General features: G+C 34.7%; 1 protein-coding gene across 2 annotated transcripts; it reads right to left on the bottom strand.

The window, feature by feature from the left end:
• Positions 1-1,355: 1,355 nt before the first annotated feature.
• Positions 1,356-22,737, bottom strand: LOC149794064 (uncharacterized). Of its 2 annotated transcripts, XR_016422945.1 has the most exons (5): positions 22,637-22,737; positions 15,374-15,456; positions 7,868-8,024; positions 3,366-5,945; positions 1,356-3,288 (listed from the first exon to the last, which is right to left on the bottom strand). XR_016422945.1 is itself a non-coding variant. In XM_089968006.1 (4 exons), exons 2-4 carry the CDS (start codon positions 15,437-15,439, stop codon positions 4,522-4,524), a joined length of 1,647 nt encoding a protein of 548 aa, XP_089824132.1. In that variant the 5' UTR covers positions 15,440-15,456; positions 22,637-22,737; the 3' UTR covers positions 1,356-4,521. The 2 variants fall into 2 exon arrangements, 1 of the variants encoding a protein (XP_089824132.1); XM_089968006.1 differs by having other exon boundaries at positions 1,356-5,945.
• Positions 22,738-23,518: the final 781 nt, after the last annotated feature.

Here is a 23,518-nt window from a genome sequence, read left to right as displayed (position 1 = left end):
TAGTCATGATAAGATTATTGTGAATCTTAAGTTGTGTCAAAGATTATTTTGAATCTTATGTTGTATCAAAGATTATTTTGAATCTTTAGGTGTATCAAAGATTATTTTGAATCTTAAGTTGTATCAAGATTATTTTGAACCATAGTGGTGTCAAGAGTATTTTGAATCTTGTGTAAGATTATTTTTGAATCTTTATAATTTGGTCGAGATTTTGTGAATATCTTGTTGAGCAAAATACTGTTTAAGGGGTATGTGCAGTCCATGAGGGTTCTTGGATCTGTACTTCATTTTATTTAATATTTGTTTTGTTTATTTTCAATTGTATTTTTAAATCATATATTTATCATTATTAATTCATTCATAAATTTCCATCTTTCCCACATTGTGTTTGGCTTGTTCATTTAGTCCAAAAACCCACTCTGTTACAATTCTGCGACACAGGTGACCCGATTTCACTGGATACAGCAGCAAGCCACCACATGCAATCAAATTAATTTGTTCAAATTTGAACACTGTCCCTACATGATTGAGACAAGGGGAGCACACAACTTGAATGGACTCATCAATAAGTGATTTTCCACTACCAGTTCATGTATATACAAATCCCTTTTACTCAAATACACCTGTAATGGCTTCTCTCTGGCATGTAGTCACACTTTCAATTTTAAACTTACAAAGTATTCTTTTAAAGATAAATGCCTTCATCATTTTTGGCCGAAATGCAATGCATCATTGTAACTAGCTATTGGCTAGTTGGCTTTATATACTAAGGGAGGCAACTCATGAAATCCGATTGATGTCGCTAGGACAAAGCACTCAAATATCTGCTTGATCCACCAAGGTGTAGACTGGTTTAACATATTGGAACTTTGGCTAGCAAAGATGGGATACAGGTAAGTATACGACTTATCATTAAAAATGCAAAGATAGTGGCTCCTGAAGAAAACAAATACGTCTGTCCATATCTTGGAACAAGGTAATTAATGCAAACAATCTCAATGTCAGTGCTGAGAATTTAATAAAAATAAATCAAGAGGCAGTGACGAAACACATACCACACAAAAATGTTACTATCTGCAATAAGGATCCATCTTGGATATGATAACGATAAAGTGCAATTAATAATCATATGAGCGTTCTCAGACATAGGTTTCTTTTCAGGTGAATGAAAAACTTTGTTATTATTGAAATTAAGAAGTCTTAATGTAATCATTATAACATACTGTTGGAACAAATCAGATCTTCAGTGGTAATCAAGAAGAATGGTAAAAACTTGAGAAATGCAATGGATAGCAAAAAAAGAAATCTTGTGTATCAAGGATTCTAAAGTACATAGTAATAACTAAGGACACAGAAAAAGTAAAAGCTTTTATTGATTTCATTTGTGAATTATCAGCCACAAAAACCAATTAATTACCTCAAATTACAGAACCAGTACTACCAGCCTGATTTTATCCTCTCGATATTATTATTATAACCACAGATTATGTTTAAATAGGTCAGGACCCCTCAAAAATATGCAATGACTTAATGCATATGAAATTACATCCAAAAAGTGCAGAATCAATTAACAAGTATATCTAATATCTCTATACAAACTTCAGTGTTTGCAAATTATTGGAATTTAGCAAATATCATGCCTGTGTACAAAAGAAGCTCCGGAAACAGCTGTGTCAAACTATTGTCCTATATCTTTACTTTGTTCTTTATGTAAAGTTCTAAAAAGTATACAAATATTTACAATGTGTAACTAAAACAAAGTTTAAGTCAAAGCAATGTCTGCAAGAAAAATATTTAAAACAATGAGTATCAGTGATACACTGTGTGACTACAAGGTCAGACATTTACAACAAACTTTGAGAAACATGTTATCAAGAAATATATAAAAATAAAGCTACCAATGCCATGACATGGCCTTAATTATCAATATTATACTGACACTCCAGGTGGATGTGAGGAGTTATTTAAAAATTTTCATGGATAACATGAGGCAATGCAATGTAATATTGATATCATCAGCAAAAAATGCTTCAGGTGAACAACATCCACTATACAGGATGCACAAATAGTTGTGGCAAGGGAAGATAATATAGAAAAGTTTCTTCCCATTGTCTATATGATATATATAAAAGGGGGAAGAAGTAAATTTCTGGATCTTTCCAGGAGGACCAGATAAGAGAGGTAGCACATTTCATTTCATAACATTAGGGCGAGCAGTTATTATATTCATTGGAGAAAATCTTGGAAACTGTGTCCACCTACATCAGTTCATGTACCAGTATTTAGCAATGTCTACCGGAGGAATGAGCTTTGTGAACAATTATGAGAAGTAAATACAACTCACATCTATAATATGCCTGGAAATCAAACTCGTCATCAACCAGTGTTTATTATCACAACAACAATGCTGACAAAAATAATAATATTGGAACTTGAAGACAGGTCTATATTTCTTTGTACAAGCAAGCATCAAGTCAAATTCTATAGTTCATTCTATAAACACGTAACAAAGAACAAAATCAGATAATAAGAATGCAAATTTCATTAAAGTAGTATTATTTCATTTGTGTTATATTTATCTGTGTGAACTGACTAATAAAGAAACACAAGAATGCCAATGGGATATGGATACATTTCTCCATGGCAATGCCAGTTGAAATTAAAGATCACAGAACCTGAAGTGGTGCCTTATGATCTTCATTTAAGACAAAATTTACGTGACATTGATTTTTACCACGTTTGGCTACAAGGAAGCTTTACTCACTGAAGTGCATTCTGTCAGAAAGACTTTAGAATGTGGTTCAAACAGCGGCTTAAACGTTTTAAAAGAGTTCATAAATTTTTCTTTTTGAATATATACATGTATTTACATCAGAACATACCCAGATATGTTACCCACATGCCTTACTTGAGTAGTTATAGAAATGAAAAGCAATAAATCTATGGTCATACAAGTCGTACTTGCCTAACAGATAAACAGTCAAATCTGTCTTTATGTGTTACATGCCTGACAGATAAACAGTTCAATCTCTGTGTTCTACTTGCTCAACATATAAACAGTCAAATCTGTCTCTGTGTTACTTGCCTAACAGATAAACAGTCAAATCTGTCTGTGTTACAAGCCCAACAGATGAACAGTCAAATCAGTCTCTATGTCTTACTTGCCCAACAGATAAAACAGTCAAAACTGTCTCTAGGTATTATTGGCCTAACAGATAAACAGTCAAATCTGTCTCTATGTTACTTGCCCAACAGATAAACAGTCAAATCTGTCTCTGTGTTACTTGCCTAACAAACAGTCAAATCTGTCTCTATGTGTCACTTGCCCAACATATAAAGTCATATCTGTCTCTAATGTTACTTGCCCAACAGATAAACAGACAAATCTCTCTTTGTGTGTTACTTCAAGTCTGTCACTTCAGCCACCTCTGCATCAGGGTAATTGCATAGCTCAATGTATTTCAGAAAAGAAAGTGATCAGGAATTTCTGTACTTATAAAATGAACCTAATTTTTCTTTGTTGTATATAAATAAAGTAGAAATAAATATACAATCCACTTAAAAAAAAAACCTTAAGTACCATCATTTATCCAAGTGTTAAAATGAAAATGCCAGTTGGAAGTGATCTAGGCAAACTATGCTGCATTACATCATTGCTTGCAGATAAAGAATATGTACAAAAGATTGTTTTGGTGTTTTCTTTTACAAATAAAGAAAACCAGCCTGCAGCTCAATGATTCATTCTTCTCTTTGTTCATGTACATAAATGCCTTTTAGTTAGATTCCTAATGCACAATGTATTAAATAATTTTCACCCTCTCTGCAAACTACCATTTTGCCATATGTTTTGGGGTACCTTTAATATTTTGCCTCAGCAATTTTTTAATGTACTATGACAGCCTTGGTCCGTAATTTTATATTATACTCTAATTGTTTCATATACAAAACACAATCAGTGATTGTACTGATTAAAGACAGAAAGGTAATTATAAAAATACTACAGTACCCAGTATTTGAAAATGAAAAGAATACTTCACAATAAGCAATTGTTTTTAAAAACCAAGAAAATTATGATCACTGCAAAAAAAGGAAAAATCTTTAGAATTAGTTACCTGCCATGTCTGTTCCTCGCAGATAGTAGAATGATAAAAGAGCAAGGAAGCGGCCAAAGGAAGTTGGGCTAAAATTAGGCTAGTCAAAGCAGTTTCAAGGTTTGATGGTCATCTACTGTATATAAAGATTTTGAGGATCAGAAAGACATTCATTAGTTAATGTTCAAACATGATTTTTTCTTTTTATATAAGTGTTAATGTACTCAGTGGCTATAAACTTTATGTACTACTGAGAATTATTACAAAATTTTTAAAAAATATGGTGTCCAGTAAATTGGCTGGCTATTTACATTAATGACAGTATGGCCAAGTAAAAGTGACATCAAGTATTGACATTTGTATTTGATTACATTGTGATACTTGTGTGCATTTTTTTTGTTTTGTTGTCAAAACTAACAACAACGCAATGTCAAGTATTAACATCAGCCAGCTCCACATTGGCATGCTCTATGTGATACTTTAACTTGTGTGCCACAAGATGATCTCGGCGCCCATATCGTTTTTCACAAAATTCACATCCGAATGGTTTTTCTCCAGTGTGTGTTCTTCGGTGAGATCGCATATTTGATGGGTGTGTGAAAGCTTTTCCACAAATGTCACACTTATAGCGTTTATCACCTACATGGGACCTCCAGTGAAACTTGCGATTGTTTTTATTGTAAAGTACCTTTTCACAAATCAGACATTTAGCCATGTGGCCAATTTCCACAAAAGCTGTTTCAAAGGTATGAGATCCAACAGTTTGATTTTGGCCCCAGTCACTATTAGCCAAATCAGAGAAACCAGAAGAGAAATCCTGATGTCCTTTCTCTTCAAAAGAAGCGTCACTGGCTTCAGTAGACTCTGCATCCTGAGTCGGCATTGTTGCTGCAATCTGAGATACCCCTTCATCACTAGCAGAGAAACTACCATCTCCACTTTGCTCACCCACATCAGGTCGCATATATTTACTTCTGTCTTTCTTAGATGAGTGCATAGACTCCTTTTCTGGATAGCTTGGCCTGTCAAATTTGACATCAAACTCACTAAGTGGCCCATCCACTGGCTCCTCCTTGATTTCAAATTTGTTCTTTAGGTCAGGACTTAAATCCCTGGACTGGTTACATTCCATCTGATTTTGATCTTGATTGTCTGTGCTTACCATGTCCTTAACCTTGCACTGCAGCTCTTCCTGTTTGTGATACTTGGAAAATTGTTCACTGATTTTGTAAGCATTGAGAGATTCATCATATCCATAGTTCCCAACAGGTTTATTAAATACATGAGTCTCTTCACTGTAAGATTTAGATGGTTTACTAGTCTTTTGTGCCTCAATAACTGTTTTTTGTTTTAAAACCTCCATATCAGACATGCAATCATCCTCAGATAAATCAATAACTGATGTTTTTAGTGACCCCTTTCTCTCTCTATCCTGCCTGTTCCCCGCTTGTTCCAAATGCTTCATATTCCTGATAATATCTGCCTGCCTCTCAACTGGAAAATCCTCTTGTATCTCCACTGGAGAATCTTCTGTACTATATTCAACAGTTCCATCAGGGGACATGTACATGCTCATATGACTCATATGTGGTGCCGAGTCTATATCTTTACCTTTGTCTCTCTGAAACAAATCCATATCATGTGACATTTGTCTTTGCTTTGGGACCTTGACAGTGTTTTTCATTGAAACATCTGGCACACTGGTGCAACTTTGCCAGGTAGACAATGAACCTGATAAGCCCTGGAGGGAAGCTGAATGTGGAAAAAACTTCTTTTTTCTGTGTTGTGGAAAACTTGACTGCTGGAATTCTGTCCGTCTACTAGCCTGAGTCAACTGTGATCCTTCATGGAATCCTGAAATGACCAAAAGTAGAAGCAGTGTAAGTAGTAGTATTGGCGATAATTACAGTAGAAGAAACTGTAGTAATAGCAGCAGCATAAGTGGTATATTGATGGTGTTGGGTGTAGATGTAATTGTTGTTGTGGAAGTTGCATCATATATTTTTTAAATTTATTTATTAGAAAAGTGAGTGATCAGGATCCATAAACTCCTTGCTGCAGCTAAATATAAAAAGTTATCTGAAAATAACAATTCAGCTAACATTTCATCAACACATATATAAAGCCACACTCCAAATTCAACTGATATTCAACAATTCAATCTATTTTGCAAAAAACAAAGTTAAAAAGCCTTGGTAATCAGATTCCGTAACCACTGTAAATAACAATATAAAGACCCAGAAATCAGAATCCTTGGTATTTCCATTAATACAGAGCTGTGAATTGAATGTGTCTGAAATTCAACAACTTGTTTTAAAGTAATGCCATGGCTACCAGTCCTGAAGGAGGAGCATTCAGGGTCCATAACTCCTCCAACTAAAAATGTAGAACTATGGAAATAAAATACATCTAATTTGGTTGAAATCCAACAATCATTTGGTAAATTTATGTTGCAAAAAAACAAAATTTAATAACTCTAAATGAAGTTGAATGTTGAAAGTCAAGACTAATTTGACATCTCAGCAAAGAGCTGCATATCAGTATCACATTTAGTTGAAAGCAACAATCCTTTGTATAGTTATGTTGTAGAGAACAGAGTGCCAGGGGTCATAACTCCTCCAAATGACATGGAACACTGGAAATCCCAACTCATTCAAGATATACAATAAAGTAGGCTGATGTCCAACAATCCCTTCTAAAATTATGCTGTGCAAATCAGAGTAGGGCATCAAGGGAACATCAATTGTCTACATGATTGACATGGAATGCTAGAAACCAAAGAAGTTCAGAGTTTAATTAATAAAAACTAAGTTCTAATCTTGTTGAAATCCAGCAATTCTTGGTAAAGTTATACTGCAGAAACCAAAATTTGTATAATAAACAATCAGGGACCATAATTCCTATAAATGACATCAACAAATACTGGAAATCAAGTGACGGTGTTATCACTGCAATAGCTGCATAACACATTTGGTTAAAATCCAATTATCTGTATAATTTGGGAAACAAATTTTTTGATGGATGGTATAATTGCCATGGAGACTGAAGAGTTTCTAAAGCAGGCCATTATTAAAAGAACTTAAAATTGTTTAAATTCTTTAAAGTAATTTACAGAAAAATGGAAGCTTGAACAGTAAAGTTGACCTAAATTACATTTTTCAACTCGTGGAGCTTAACAAGTGGGTAAGCAAGTAAATTTAATAAAGTTTTGTACCCCACCTACTGAGGTTAGGTCAATAATAGAAAACAACAATGAAATCAAACTGTTGATCCTTATTGACAGAGCTGTATAGAGACAAGGCAGACATGGAAAGTCTCAAGGTACATGCCAAAGCTCCAAAGACATTAGAGTAAAATTGCATAAAAGGAAAGTTCAAAATTTATTTATAAAAACCATTAATTTTCAGAATGAAGTTAGAAATCTCAAAAATATAAAGCTAATAAGGACCATTTTTTAAACATCTTATATTAGAAGATACAAAAAGTCAAGATTTAACACTGATCTTTTCAAAATTAACTTCCTTTTCATTAACATTTCCATTCCTCTATGTATGGTATTGAGACCCCAATATTGTGATGCATATCATATCACAACATCCCCGTCAATACATACCAGAATCCTCTTATTCCCATCTGTACAAAAAGCTCAGTTAAGCCACCATTTTGGAAGATTAAACTTTAAGAGTTACATATTCTATAGGGTGTAAGGAACAGCGGGATTTAAAACTGTTCTATCACAGTATGTGTAAAATGTAAATGCTGTAACTAAAACATACCAGAACAGAAAAACAAGAATTGCTTCTTAATCTCATTTATATTGGACAATTCAATGAAACCTTCTCCCTTTGTAGAGCATAGATGACTTGTGCTGGCATCTATTGCACTGGCTGTCACCACGACTGACTCTTCTCCAGTGTCAGCAAGCCTCTGAAGCTAAAAACAAACAACAGATAGTTATGTGCATCTAAACGTTTCATCACTATTTTATAGTTCCATTTTCTTGGGTTTTTTTTTGTCTTTCTATAAGTGCCTGAATTGGATTATCATCCTTAAAAACAACAAAGCATTGTCAGAAGGGATTTACTTACTCCAGGCAAATTGCTTTATTATCAATAATTTCACTCAATTGGTAACTGATGATTGTTAATGGACAAATCAGCCAGAGTTAACTACAAAAGAAAAATAAACCCAAAGAACTTGCCTTTCTTCTGATACAAAAGTAAAGACACATTTGACGTTATCATTTTGGTGTGTGTGTGTGTGTGTGTATGCGATTTGGATTTTGTGTGTGTGTTTGTGTTATTTGGATTTTTAACATAGCTTCAACAGTTTTAGTCTTATCACTATGATGTCTGCGGTGTGACAGTTTATAGTGATATCAAGCACTGGGACATCTTGCTCCAGACATGTAACATCATGTCCCACCCAGTAACACTATCCTGACACCAGGCCAACCAGTCCTAACACTAACCTCTTAATGCTGAGGCAGTTCAAATACCATTTTTATAAGCCTTTGGTATGACTCGTACTGGATTCGAAACTGCAACCTCCTACATCCATGTAGCAAGTATTATTTGCATGCAAACCAGCAAACTATTTATAATAAACTTAATGATCATTTTAGTCAACATAAAAATATAAAACAATTCCTCCTGAAATGCAATACACTCATTAAGTGTCAACATATGTACAAATTTGTTTCACTTTCACTTTAGTGTAGTTGTGAATTTTTCTCAAAATACTGTCACCATCTTGTCAGAGATTTAGTGCAATAGAGCACTGATGTTCTCAAAAGTTAAAACAATAAATATTCAAAGATCAAGGAAAAAGTGCACCATCAATGCATCTGTAGGTTTTCAATAGGACACCCCTATGAACCTTAGTGACAGATGCCTGGTATTTCATGACTGGTGATAGATGCCAGGAGATCAGTACTTACAATCTTAACTGGTACAGTTTCTTAAACAGTTCACTCAAAATACTTCCATCTCACAGGATGGAAATCAACACACTCAACAGGAAAGTACTCCAGCAAACATGAGTCTTAAGATCAAGACCCCTTGAGCATGGAGAGCACTTTCCTAGCATAAAGAATGTGGGACATGCTATTGCTTGATAGCAGTTTTCCTCTAACAGCAAGGGCCAAAGATCCCTCACTAATACAAGTTGACAACTTCCAAGTGTCAATCATCCCACCCTTGTGGAACTGGGGTTAGACCCCTCCTGGAAATGGAGGGAGTCTTCCTGTGATAATGAGGAAGAAGTGGGTCATTTCCTGTCTATATTAGTGCAGCAACTTTCCACTAGTTGCATGCATCATCAGATCAAATGCAACGAACAGGCCATCCATCCATGCATACACAAAAAGTGCATGCCAGGCAGGTTGGGTGAAAACTCTAAGTGACCTTTTCATTATTGCATTTACAAACACCTTGGGATATATTGAAAAGTTAAAGGAAATACAAAGAATAAGTAATTTACCAGAACAAGTATAATATAGGTAATATTTACCCTTCCACAAGTTACTAATAACTTCCACCAGTTAATAAGTGAGGGAAAAAGTGGAGAAGCATCACATCACTTCACTTCACAAAGTACTTAAAACCATCAAATTTAATGAAAATAGACACAGATAACCAAAACAAATACAAGAGTTGGGGAGAAAATATCAATAAAAAAACAAAGGATATGATTAATAGTTGATGCACGCAAAGTCTATTAAGATGATGAAGATATTTGCCTTGGACTGGAAACTAGTGACAGGAATAATTAAAAAACAAAAGCAATGTAATAATAGCAAGTAATTTGATACTGCTATTAAAATTGAAATTCCCAACAACAACCATCTGAAAACTTTGGTGCATAAAAAAATTACTCGTGGAAAAAAATGAAGGGAGTAAAATCTATGAATCAAATTGTCACAGAATAAGGCAAAGAAATAACTTTGTTTTGTCTTAAAACAATTAGACTATTTCTTGTTGTACATGTGTACAACGTTATATAGGATGAATATGTTTTTCCAGGTAAGTGACTGTATATCATGTACCTAGCCACAGATTACTTGTGTCGGGTATCATGATTAACATGAGGTGCATGGGTATTCTACCCCGACTTGTACTCACTCTCCTATGGATTTAAGTAAGATGAATCCCGAAAAACCACACTGGTCATTTTTTGGATCACGTCAAGGAGTATACACTCTCCTTTATTCTCCAGCCATAGGGGTAAGTGTTAAATTTGCATTCTATTTATTTGATAGGCGAAGCTTATTCGGTTTGTACTGTGTTATAGCGTAATAATGTTTATTACGCCGCAGATATTTAAAGTAATATCATATATATAGAAATTGTGCATAAACTATTATGTCCCATTTGGTTTTATTATAGCTGCGTCTGTGCGTCTGCGTATGTGAATCTGTAGCTGTGTCTGTGCGTCTGTGTGGGCAGCTGTGTCTGTGTTGGCAGCTGCGTCTGTGTTGGAAGCTGTTTCTGTATTGGAAGATGATTCTGACTGTGTTCGTAGCTGACTGTTATAGTAGCTGACTATTATGGTAGCTGACTGTCTGTAGCTGTGAATGTATATGAAATGTTATAGTGAATATAACTAGAGCGGTCCGAAGCTGTACGAAGCCGTCTGAAGTTTCTTGGAGTCATCTGGAGCTTCCAGAACAACGCTGTCTGTTGTGATAACATTATTGTGAATCTTAGTCGTGATAAGATTATTGTGAATCTTAGTCGTGATAAGATTATTGTGAATCTTAGTCATGATAAGATTGTTTTGAATCTTTAGTTGTGTCAAAGATTATTGTGAATCTTTAGTTGTTTCAAAGATTGTTTTGAATCTTTAGGTGTGTCAAAGATTATTTTGAATCTTTAGTTGTTTCAAAGATTATTTTGAATCTTTAGGTGTGTCAGATTGTTTTGACTCTTAAGTTGTTTCAAAGACTATTTTGAATCTTTATAATTTTGTTCTTGTTGAACAGCATACTGTTTAAGGGGTAAGTGCAGCCCATGAGGGTTCTTGGATCTGCACTTCATTTTATTCAATATTTGTTTTGTTTATTTTCAATTGTATTTTTTTTTACATCATATATTTATCATTATTAACTCATTCATAAATTTCCATCTTTCTTACATTGTGTTTGGCTTGTTCATTTCATCCAGAAACCCACTCAGTTACAGTTCTGCGACACAAATCTAACAAAGTTTATGAGCTTTTATATTTAACTAGATGCAAAATGTATGAGATTATCAAAATTAACTTTACAAAAGATAATATTATAAAACATATACCAGAGATGAAAGCCACTGTCAATATCTACACATATACAGTACCATCCCCAATATCTCCTTCCTCTAGTCAGAGTTTCTCTGACCTTTCTTACCCCGTTTTAGATATCTAGATACTAATGTAATACCTGTGGAAAGTATATGGGAGAAATAACAAAGTTATGCCTCCGTGGGTTCTTGGGATTTAATCACACATTGTGATCAACAGAAGTCCTAAAACATGTACATATGAAATATATAAATAATTAAAAGTAAACAAATCTATCACACATAGACAAATCAATAAATGACAAGGCGTGGAATCATTATAAAGCTATCACAATGTAACTCCTAAAAACTAACCAACGCCATGTAGTATTCTGATGTACAATAGTTACTTTCTTTGATACCATTTACAAAGTATTGAGTTACATATTGCACCCAGAAATGTTGAAGTTGAATCCTGGAAAGTCTTTGGAGAAGTGAACAATGGAACAGGGAACTTGTTAATAGAAATTGGTGGTTGCATGTTAGGCACATGCAGTGCAAGCAGCTCACATACTACTCACTCACCACACATACAGCAAAACAACATTTATATGGACATTGGGCATCACTGTACCAAACATGTAACACCAAAATACTAAACGCACAAAAACAATAACCATAACAAACACTGTATTACAGTAAAGTAACTGTTCAAATATCTGAAATGAGGTAGCAAGAGTATGAGGAATATCTGACTACTCTGCTGCATCCATTCCCCCCAGATTTATTGTCTGCATCCTGACCCTCCCAAGGCTGTATCCATTACCCATATTTTTTATTGTCTGCATCACTGATACTCCCCAGGCTGTATCCATTACCCATATCTTTACTGTCTGCATCAATGATACTCCCCAGGCTGTATTCAATTTCCATATCTTCAGTGTTTTATCTACCCATGCATTCAATACACAGACTTTTCCAATCTGATGCACAAAAATTGTTGCCGGTATGTAAATTGATGCACCCCAATGTTACGTATTGCTGATCAACAAAAATTTGGTCTAACTACTTTAATGGATAGATTACAACTCTCCCAAACAGGGAAAACAAGCACACATCTATTTCTTATGCTAATGTTATCATAATACATAGGGTTACAATTGAGTGTGGAGCCTGGATCTAACCTTATGTGACATGTCAACAGGATGTTACAACTGTATAATCACCCAACCCAAAAAACGGGGAAAATAAACATGTGATTTTAAAGTGATTCTCACGAGAAACTGTTATTTAATGCTCATCTTTGTCATGCAATGATGTAATAATTTTCATTCACTCAATTGTATGCCTTGCATTGTTCCAAGATACCATCAGCATTCAACTGAAAATGGTGCCCAAGACAAAAATTTAAAATTGATCCGAAACAGAATTATTTTTGGGACAGCGTTTATGACTGACTGATGATAATAGTATTGTAATTGAACCAGTGGAGACTTCATCATCAAAAATTTGTGCAGTAACAGTTGAAAACACGGTGGCTATGTTTAGTGAATATGCCTTTATATTTTGCCATATATGTACAGAGGCTAAAAAATACCTCTATGACTGTTACATATATTTGATTTAATTTATATTCAATTTAATTTGGGTTTGATTTGATCTGATTGTTTGTGGGTTTTAGAATCTTTTTTACTTTCTTTACATGTCAATTTAATGTAATTTTGTTTACTAGGAATTTGATATTTCCAGAAAATTCAGTTTTACCTGAATCTTTCCATAAATACGTAATAATAGAAATACATGTAGTTTCTATTTTTGACTTAGTTCTTGTCCTTGATTGAGGGTCAAGTAAACAATGTTTATTCTCGGAGAAAAATGATTGGTTCAGGGGCTACGTGATTTTTAGATGTAACATGATCACGTGATCCTCTTTTTCTGAATTAGGCATTTCCAAAATTGTAAAATACTTATTATTAACAGTGATGTTTAGAAAGAGATCTGAGACTTTTTGGGGCTTTGAAACACTTGATGTCAAGTTTTCTTCTGTTGTGACTAGTTTTGAATTTGAGTTTTATTTTAATTTTTTGGATTCTAAAAGATTAATTGATTTCTCTGGAATTATTTTGTGCTCATACAGAATTATTAAACAAAGACATTTCTTAAAATATTTATTTGGATTTCCAAGACCGGAGGATTAATTATTGTGTTTCTACACAGCAACATTGCCTTCCATCCTGGATTCTTCGTCGGGACCCAAACTTGAATTCATTAGAACATTTTATTATTAGGACTTCTAAAATTTTATTCTTGGATTATTTTTGGATTTGATTCTTGAAACTGTACATTATTTATTTTCATTTTACATTATTTTTCCAGGGAAATCAATTATTTATTATAATTTTTCAAAGCTTGTTGTTTTCACTCTTTTTGTGTTGCTGTTTATTAAGCCTAAACAAGTAACATAAGATGACCAAATGTGCAAAAAAAAACCACCTTTCAGAACAGCACACTGGCAAAGCATGCTGGGTTGCCAGAACACAAACTGATGGTTGAAGGTCCATAACACCAGGAAGATTTGAATGCAGTTTTACAAGAACATTTTTCCAAACAAGACATAGCAGTGAAACGTCTACTTAAGTGTATACATTGGCTGAGTGTAGAAGACATCCCTTTTATAAAATACAAATGTCTTCTTAATTTAATACACCACTTAACAGCCAAAGAAATTGATGCCATTGTCATTTTGAAGAATTCTGCCAATCAGTATAACTTGGCTACTACCCGTTCAGAGTGACTGGAGAGTCTATCAAACGTTGTTGAGGATAGTCTTATATGTGACCTGCAAAATTCGCCACTTGTGATAGCAGTGGCAGATGAAAGCACTGACATAGCCAAAAATAAACACCTTTTCATATATGTGCAGATTAATTCTGATGACATGAAACCATCAACAAAATTTTTAATAAACAGAATGTTCAGATGCTTCTGGCAAGAGAAACACCTTTTTGGCTTTAGTTACATTACATAACCAATATTTTTGTTGTGCATTTAAATAATATAATTATTTTTAAAAACTGCTAAAAACTGATCATTGGCTTGAATAAGACTCATAGGTTTGGATTCTGACACTGTTTTTTGCCTTGATGAGTCAAATGACTCACATAAAGCCATCTGTAGATAGAACTCTGCAACCTTGATTCTCCCCAGGCTGTAACCTTTACCCAGATTTATTTGTCTGCATCCCTGACCCTCCCCAGACTGTATTCTTTACCCACATATTTATTTGTCTGCATCCCTGATCCTCCCCTGGCTGTATCCATTTTGCATATCTTCATTGTCTAAAACCCTGATCCTCCCCAGGCTATATCCATTACCCATATATTTAATATCTACATCCCTGACACTCCCCAGGCTGTATCCATTTCCCATATCTTTATTGTCTGAAACCCTGGTCCTTCCCAGGCTATATCCATTACAAATAGATTTAATGTCTGCATCCCTGATCCTCCCCAGGATGCATCCATTACTCACATCTATATTGTCTGCATCCCCGATTCTCCCCAGGCTGCAACCATGACCCTTATCTTTATTATCTGCATCCCTGATCCCCCCCAGGATGCATCCATTACTCATATCTTTATTGTCTGCAACCCTGATCCTCCCCAGGCTGCAACCATGACCCATAACTTTATTGTATGCATCCCTGATCCTCCAAAGCTATATCCATTATCCATATATTTATTGTTGCCTAATCAACCTCTTGATACCAACTACCAAACATGAACAGCCTCTCTCAATTAGTGTCAGTAAAACTCAAGAAGGACCAACTGATGGATGAAGGCACACACACACACACACACACACACACACACACGCACTGATAAATGGACAAGACTGAAACGTGGTTTGCAGTGCATACAAAACAAGGCCTATCAAATGAAACTTTTTAAATATTTCAATATTTAAGTTACTTCAGTATGATTCCATAATTATACATTTAGAAAAAATAGGACAAAAGAAACTTACAAGAGACTGAATTTCACATTTGAGCACTATTTTTAATGCCTGTATCATCTCTGGGCTATTCTCCATTTTTATGTGCGCTTCACCTGCAAGGGAAAACAAACACAGAACATTACAAATTCAAAGCCATGCATTAAATTGAAAGATCATTTTTCTGTTGTTGGTCTTTCATTGGCTGCCAAATTCTTAGTTCTACTAACTAGGATGTCAAACAAGAGTGTTTATTGTAACACCACAGGCAAGCTGGTGAAACCCAATTCTTTTCACTGTGCTCCCTGCAATTTTCAATGATATACTGTATTTACTTGATCGAATTAAAGGAGTAATTAACTGGAAGAATACTATAATTAATTATATCCAATCTTGTTAGGAAATGCTAGGATAAGCTGCAATCTGGTTAAAATCAACTCCCCAGTGTTATACATGAAGATCTGACAGCAACCACCAAGGGCCATGTTCTGGTAAGCTATGTTATTACCATAATCACTGATTTTATCACCCAATCAGTGTGGATGGAAAGCATGAATTTATACCAAATGATTTGATTCATTTTCAGAGTTTTGAAGCTGCATTTCCATTGACCAATTCAATGGTCACCAGGACAAAATCCTTAAGCAGTCATTGTCACGTCTTCATGTAGGGCAGCGGAGATCTGATTTTAATCAGACTGGTATAAGCTGATAGAGTCTGTATATATATATGTGTAATGTCTGTAAGCTCCTACTGTATGGTTACATCAACACATATGATGTTTAAGTCCATGGTAGCTTAATGAGTGAAGGTTGTGCCAACAGTTTAAGAATTTTGATTGCTGTTGTGGGATTGTGACATAAAGTTCAAATAACTCCTGAGACGTATGTCCCAATATCCTTGAATTATTATATGTGATCGAAGACCAAGAGTTGACACATGTCAAATTGGTACTTGCTTAGTTAATGCCCAAACAGCTTTCCCTAGAGGTAAGAACTTAATTTCCTAGGTTATGGGGACATAATAGCCCCTGTGTCACAAAAATTGGAACTAAATGTGATCCACACACACACACACACACACACACACTCACTTATTTGGCATGGAAAAGACAAATTTATTTATAAAAAAGATATTGACCCTGAAGTCCATCATATATTCCCTGGGATTGAGCTCCTGGGTCATGTAAACTGTTTAGATCTACCTGTATCTGGCTCATCATGCATTCAGTTATCAAGATCCCATAACATGAGGTTTTATATTCAAAGACATTTACTTGAATTATCCACCATCAGTTGGTTGTTTCATTTATTTTTAAAACATGAATCACTGGATTTAATTAGATGCAAATTACATTCAGTTTCAAATTGAAATGATACTGTTTACAGGCATCCACAGACTTTTAATCCTTTTATACATGCAGTCCATTTGATCCATGAACAGATAATTGGTCTATATACACTTAATGAATTATGATAATTCAAATATTTAAGCATTCAGAATCAGTTGTCAGTATGGTTTTAATTACTAAAACATTAAAATTAATTTTAATTCTTTATTCACTCTTTAAACTGTAAACCCAGTGATTCATGTTTTAAAAACAAATGAAACAACCAACTGATGGTGGACAATTGAAGTAAATGTGCAAATAAAATTGTCTTCTTTTGGTCAGTGATGTAACCTTTGACCTTGAAATCAACAGGTATCTTCATAAGTGCAAGCCATCCATAAAGTTTTATAGCTTTGTTGTTGTTGTTGTTGGGTTTAACGCCATTTTTCAGCACGCGATTGGCTATACATGGCGGCCAGTATTAATGGTGGAGGAAGAACCCGGGAAAACCCGGGAAAGAACCACCGACCCACGAGAAGCTACTGGCAAGCTTTCTCACATACCCACATTAGCCGAATCCGAGACTCGAACCCACGCAGACAGCGGTGAGATGGCAGTGATCCGTAACGAAGAACGCTTTAGACCACTCGGCCACTCGGGGCCCCAGCTTTATAGCAATAGACTGTGCTAACTCCATATATTGTGCAGAAAAGAAATTGATAACAGATAGGCAGATGGATGGACATAATTACATATTATACCACACCTTTTGGTAAGGATGTAAAAGATAAGACATATACTAAAATCAGTTTCAAGTTGAAGTTTTTGATCAATATAAGTAAAATTTAAAATTTCATTTGTCATGTCTTTAAACAACAAATATTTAACATTTGATTGGCACCTCTTTTACTTAGGACCAGCTGTACGCCATAAGTCTTTTAGTGAAAATCCTATAATGATATGACCATCAAATCAGTAGTAGTTTTGACAAGACTTTCATGATGGATGCTGATCACTACCACATTTTTCCTGTTCATAAGGGACCTGATCACTTTCAAAACCTGATCTTCAGGTCGGTTAAGTTCAGTGTTAAATGAATACATTATTGGCTATATGAAGCCAAGGAACTAAAGTTGAGGTTGCTGACCTGACCATTGGATTACAAGGCTAATGCTCCGACAAACGAGTAACCACAGAAGGGATCAAAATGGAAGTCAAGGAATCTATTATTGGAAGCTCACAATTTACATGGGGGCCCCAGAGTGGCCGAGCGGTCTAAAGCGCTATCTGTTGCTGATCATTGCCATCTCACCTCTGTCTGCATTGGGTTTCGAGTATTGGATTCGGCCAATGTGGGTATGTGAGAAAGCTTGCCAACAGCTTCTCGTGGGTTGGTGGTATTTTCCGGGTTCTTCCTCCACCATTAATACTGGCCGCCATGTATAGCATATTGTGTGCTGAAAAATGGCGTTAAACCCCACAACAACAACAATTTACATTATTCCAATGACTGATTCTATTTACATTAATTTTGTATTCTTCTTTCCCATTTCTCTCCCTCTACTTCCAATGCATGTACCCATTAATTGCACCAGTGAACCTTTATTTCTAATTATGATGCAATAGGCAAACTATAAAAGTATGTTAACTGTCAGCTTGGGGGTAATAAAGAACATTACAAAATAGCATCTCAGTAATTACAGAGTAAGTTAATAATTTGCTGAGCGGTGTCAAAACAAATTTCCTCCCACTGACATTGGCTCCATTACATACAAATATATTGTGCAAAACAAGTTTGGTCTTGACAGTATAATGAAAGAAACTTACATCCTAAGTGATTTTGTTACCATTCAGAATAGAAATTACAAGTTTTGCATTGTTCTAGAATTCTCAATTTTGTATTCATGGTTGTACATTCTAAAAGTTTTCAGAAATTATTTAAAAGGTTTCCATCTGGATTTTACACTGCCATGTATTAGTTTTATGGTGAATATGTGTATTTACAAAGCTCTCACATGCCTACATGCACTCGAATCCACTGCACAGGTGAAAATTGGCAACTTTACTTTACTAGATCAATTATCTTGCTGAACAGTATGAAATTTATCACAATAATTTGATCATCTAGCAATCCAGACATCAATGCTGATTTTATTTGGGATCATTCATACTGATGCATAAGTCTACTACATAACTTTATTTTGAGTGAGGTCATACTTACTCTTTACCTTTCGCACACTTTAACTTTAATCAAATCAGTTTTACTGTTTACAATGTTAATAACACAAGAATCTCCAGCTTTACTTAGAATTTTCCCTTTTTATTAATAATATTAATAATAATAATATTAATAATAAACATAACTGTAATCATGGTAATCATAATGATACATTTTCCTATTACACCATGCATGTTTGGTTTTACTATGCTGCTCATATCATCAGCTATTGTCACATGAAGCTTGCAGTTTTGCAAACAAACAAGCAGTTAAATTGTTTCTTTTCTTTATCACTAATTGTTTAAAATCTGACATCATCACTATAAAATTCTCAAATTGGAATAAAAAAAGTTTTCATATTTTAAGAGTTAAAAGAATGACTTTACTTTTTTATGTTTATGTGTGTGTCTGTGTGTGTGTTTAGAAAATGTGGCTACTGTGCATAATACAAATTTCATTTGATTTTCAAAATCGAGTCAAGATCTCCTGTCTACAAAAAATGGCAGGCCCACTAGGCAGATCCTGGGAATGACCAAACAAATAATGCAGTCCCAGCCCCTGTGTAATAATTAAAATACATGTAAGTTCCAATATATAATTCATGCAATCCAACAAATAGAAATAATTACTTTTAGGTTTGAGTAAGATAACAAACAATATAGGCTTTATTTTGGTATTGCACAGAGAGATATATTTTCCTTGTTTGTGATGTGCTGCTTGGTCTTTGTCTGCATCCTAATCCAATTTTGTTTCAATCACAATCATTAACATTGCATTTTCCTCCCAGGACAATCTCCCTGTCAGCTTTCATCTCATATCAGGTGAAAACTTCAAATTAGTACTTCTATTAACGAAAGAGTTCATCTTAACACACTCCAAGAACAAATACCATTTACAACATCTGACATAATTTTCGCTCTTTCTTAGCCATGGAAATTTCTCTACCAATCTGACCGCCACTGTCTTTTCTTGGAACTTTGAACTCTGATCTTACCTTATCAGCCTCATTCTGAAGTAACAACCAGGATTTCTCATGCATCTAAGTAAGCTAGTTGCTGGATGTTTTACAAAAGCTTTGTCAAGTAAGTCAACTCAGGAGCACTTTGGGTGCTCAAAGATAACTGAAAGTAATCCACATCTAACTAATTGGGTATAGAATACCACTGATTAAAAAAGTTTAACTGAAGACTGGTTCATTAATAGCAATCGATTCACTTAGGCCTAATGGTAAGTTTAATTTGTACTATTAAAAGAAAACTCATTGGACATTATTAAATAAAAGGCAAATGTATGACTCACTAAACCAGAGTGTACAAAGAATTAAACAAAGGTGTAAGTGTTTGGGCAAAAGCCTCTTATGTACCATAGCCTTGGATTCAGCCAATGTGGGTATGTGTGAAAGCTTGCCAGTAGCTTCTTGTGGGTCAGTGGTTCTTTCCGGGGTTTTCCCTGGTTCTTCCTCCACCACTGATACTGGCCGCCATTTATAGCCTATCGTGTGCTAAAAAATGGCGTTAAACCCCACAACAACAACAACAACCATATTTTTATTACATGCATACAAAAAAGGATAAAGAAACCAATCAAAATATTGTGCATATGGGAGACCCTAGGGGGTTGAAACACTTATGTAAAGGAAGAGGACTGATATATAAGGGATTTGAAGCCAATCAGGTTGATGGAAATCTCTGATAACACCATCAGCACAAGTGTGTGTGTATGTGCGTGTGTGTGTAATCATAATAAATAAGTCCTTGCTATAATATACATTAAAGAGTCAACAGCCATTGGTGTCAAATCAATGTAAGGAAAACTGTTAGTGCAATTCTATAACAAGGTTTTGACAGAAATTCTAACAAGTATTTATTATAAGATGGGGGAAATACTAAGTATACAGGCACGAACATAGATATCTATGAAACTAAAAATAGATACCTTTCTGTAGCAAAGTAAGTTTTTTGATTACATCTGGACTAAAATCCATTTTTCGATACTTGTGTTTACATTATAGATGATGAAGGAAGAAAAGTTATGATTTACCGTACCTACTTACACAGACCAGTATCTGAACTTCAACTCCAACCATCATCTTGAACATAAGAGGTCAATGGCTAGAGCTATGTTGCATTGGGTGAACAGCATTCTTAGTAATGATGAAGACCATATGGAGGTCAATCATATTAAGAAAGTTTCAAGGGTCATTGGTTAAAAAAACTGGATGTTTGTCTTTCATAAAACATAAACAGAAAAGGGAAATAAGCTGAAGAATAAAGGGAAAAAGATGTGAAACTGTGCCTTTGCCAAATAGTGGTGGACTCTCTAAAATTCTAAACAGAAAATCTTCCAAAAGCATGGAGCTAATATTTTCCACAAACTCTATAACACCGTCCGTTCAATCTTGGTACCTCCCAAAGACCACACTCCTTTGAATGAGAAGTGTACAATCATCTAGAAGCTCCAGTGTGATAATTGTGGAAAGGACAATATTTGGGAGAGAGCTAGAAGCCATGAAACAAGAGTAAATGAACACTTTTACACCAACAGAGAATTTATGACAGCAGTTGTTGAACATTGCAATGAATCAGGGTATACCTTGTTTTGGATAATTTCAGACTACTCACTAGAGAGAATAAGATTATAAGGAGAAAAATTAGGGTAGATATTGAAATCATGGAGGTAAACCAGTGATGAACCACAGTTCCAGATTGGAACTCCTGCTGTTGTACAGAAGGATTTTGTCACATGATCAACATTTAATTGATCATGTGACTCCTGTCCGGACGTCATTCCTCTAAATGAAGGCCTTGTGAAAAGGTCAAAAGCTTAGGAGTCAAAAAACTTATTTTGCTACTGCAAGGTATCTAATTTTAGATTCATAAACTGCAAATGGCTGTAGCCAGTAATATTTGTTCTAAATACATTTGTATATTTTACAAAACATAAATATAAAAATTGATTTTTAATACAATTAACATTTGAAATAAATGAATACACATGCAGTTCTTTGGTAAATGTCAAAAGTAGGCATGTGTTAAGTCTACATGTGAAATTATGTTCACAAATATCACAGCATTCTAGACTTGTACTTGATTTTATGCTACACGAGAAAGTCATTATTAAATAAATCCAGTATTTATCAGCAATTAGCTGGGCGAACTCCTAACTTAAATGCTCTATCACTGAAAGCGGAGTGCAAGAGAAATCCCTCCTCGGATATCACAACTACTGGTTTCCAAGTGATTACTGAAAATAGATGCAAGAGTGGACCTGTTATTCCCAATTTTTGGAAAAGTGTCCTGGCTTTTATACTTTACATTATCGTTTTAAATGTTTAAAATACTTCATCCTGGATTAAAATTCAGAACTGGAAAGAAACCCATTTAAACGAATCAGGGATTCTGAGTCTAACTGGGACACGTTGACGATTAGGAATTGTTACTGAAGATGATTGGGTTTGTCTACATAGTAATCAATTCTCAACCTTCCCGATTTGTTTCCGTAATAACAGACGTATCTGTCCACCCACTACTAGGCACATTTACAGTACTAACTTCATTAACCACAGGCTACAGTGTTCATATTTCTTTTCAATTTTTTTTTTTTTAAATGATCATAAAACGTTCCCAATGTCACCTGAACTTGAAGCACAATAGATTTGCAAACATTATACTGTTATATCCATTTTAGTAAAGGCCAATATACGTATGGCTCATCTATACAAAAACTTTTGAATCTGTCAATAACTAACTTTGCAAGCTGCTCAAATTGATGTTTCAACACTTTCGTATATTCCTTGTTATATTTATATTCCTTGCTGCCATGTACAAGCCTTCGATCGCTAACATTAACTGGTACCTCTTTTGTAAAGAGCTTCTATTAGATTTCGAGTTACTCCCCTTGCCCTGCAATTGTTGTTTATAAAGTAATTAGTATCTTTTAAAGTTCAAAAATACATCCTTACATTTATTGAGAAATGTGCTCCCCAGTCTTAGACACAGGCGACCAGTCGCACACATGTAACTATTTCAAATCCATGTGCTTTAAGTATAAAATGGATATATTTGCATACAAACTCCATTCGAGAGAATCTGTTTCTTTTCTATCATACCAGACGAGAAAAGTTGTTTTTAAGAACTATAGTGTTATCACTAATTTATCTAAAATTAAGTTTGACGAAGTTTCTGAAATTTTAGCTACTAATATATATGCCAAGTCATTTACATGACTACCCAAAAAGAGGATTTGTGAATATTTTAAATACTTTTAATTTTAGTTCAAAATGGCTGCTAACGCAGGCTTGAAACAAATACTCTAGATTTTGTTGGCCGTTTCTCATGTCATAGGTGTTTGTTGGCTGTGCTCATCTACACTGATTATTTTGTTATCGATTCGCTGTTCTGATAAATTGTTTCTTCGTTTGCTCGTTTTAAGATTTTAAGAACTGTTAGACTTCACAGTAGATGTACATGTAGGCCCAAGCGTAGCAAGCCATATATTCCTACAACATCTCTGACTCTATATTCTTAAAACTTGTGGGGCACAAAACTCAAGCCCAATCTTCAAATCCCAAGCTTTTATCATTCTGCAAGTTTGGCTGCAATAACGTTGGAATAATAGAACATTACGGATA

The sequence above is a fragment of the Sinohyriopsis cumingii genome, chromosome 8 (assembly GCF_028554795.1).
Source record: "Sinohyriopsis cumingii isolate HCF-2022 chromosome 8, ASM2855479v2, whole genome shotgun sequence".
Taxonomy (NCBI): Eukaryota; Metazoa; Mollusca; class Bivalvia; order Unionida; family Unionidae; genus Sinohyriopsis; species Sinohyriopsis cumingii.
Note: the sequence above shows the minus strand (reverse complement) of the source record. Positions and strands in the feature narration are given on the sequence as shown.

Bases quoted from the DNA above. Each gene is read 5' to 3' on its own strand.
- LOC149794064 (XM_089968006.1), bottom strand. From the start codon at position 15,439: ATGGAGAATAGCCCAGAGATGATACAGGCATTAAAAATAGTGCTCAAA. The intron at 8,025-15,373 runs GTAAGTTTCTTT...GTTTGTTTTTAG, and splicing joins AATGTGAAATTCAGTCTCTT to CTTCAGAGGCTTGCTGACAC. The intron at 5,946-7,867 runs GTATGTTTTAGT...TGGTCATTTCAG, and splicing joins ATTCTTGTTTTTCTGTTCTG to GATTCCATGAAGGATCACAG.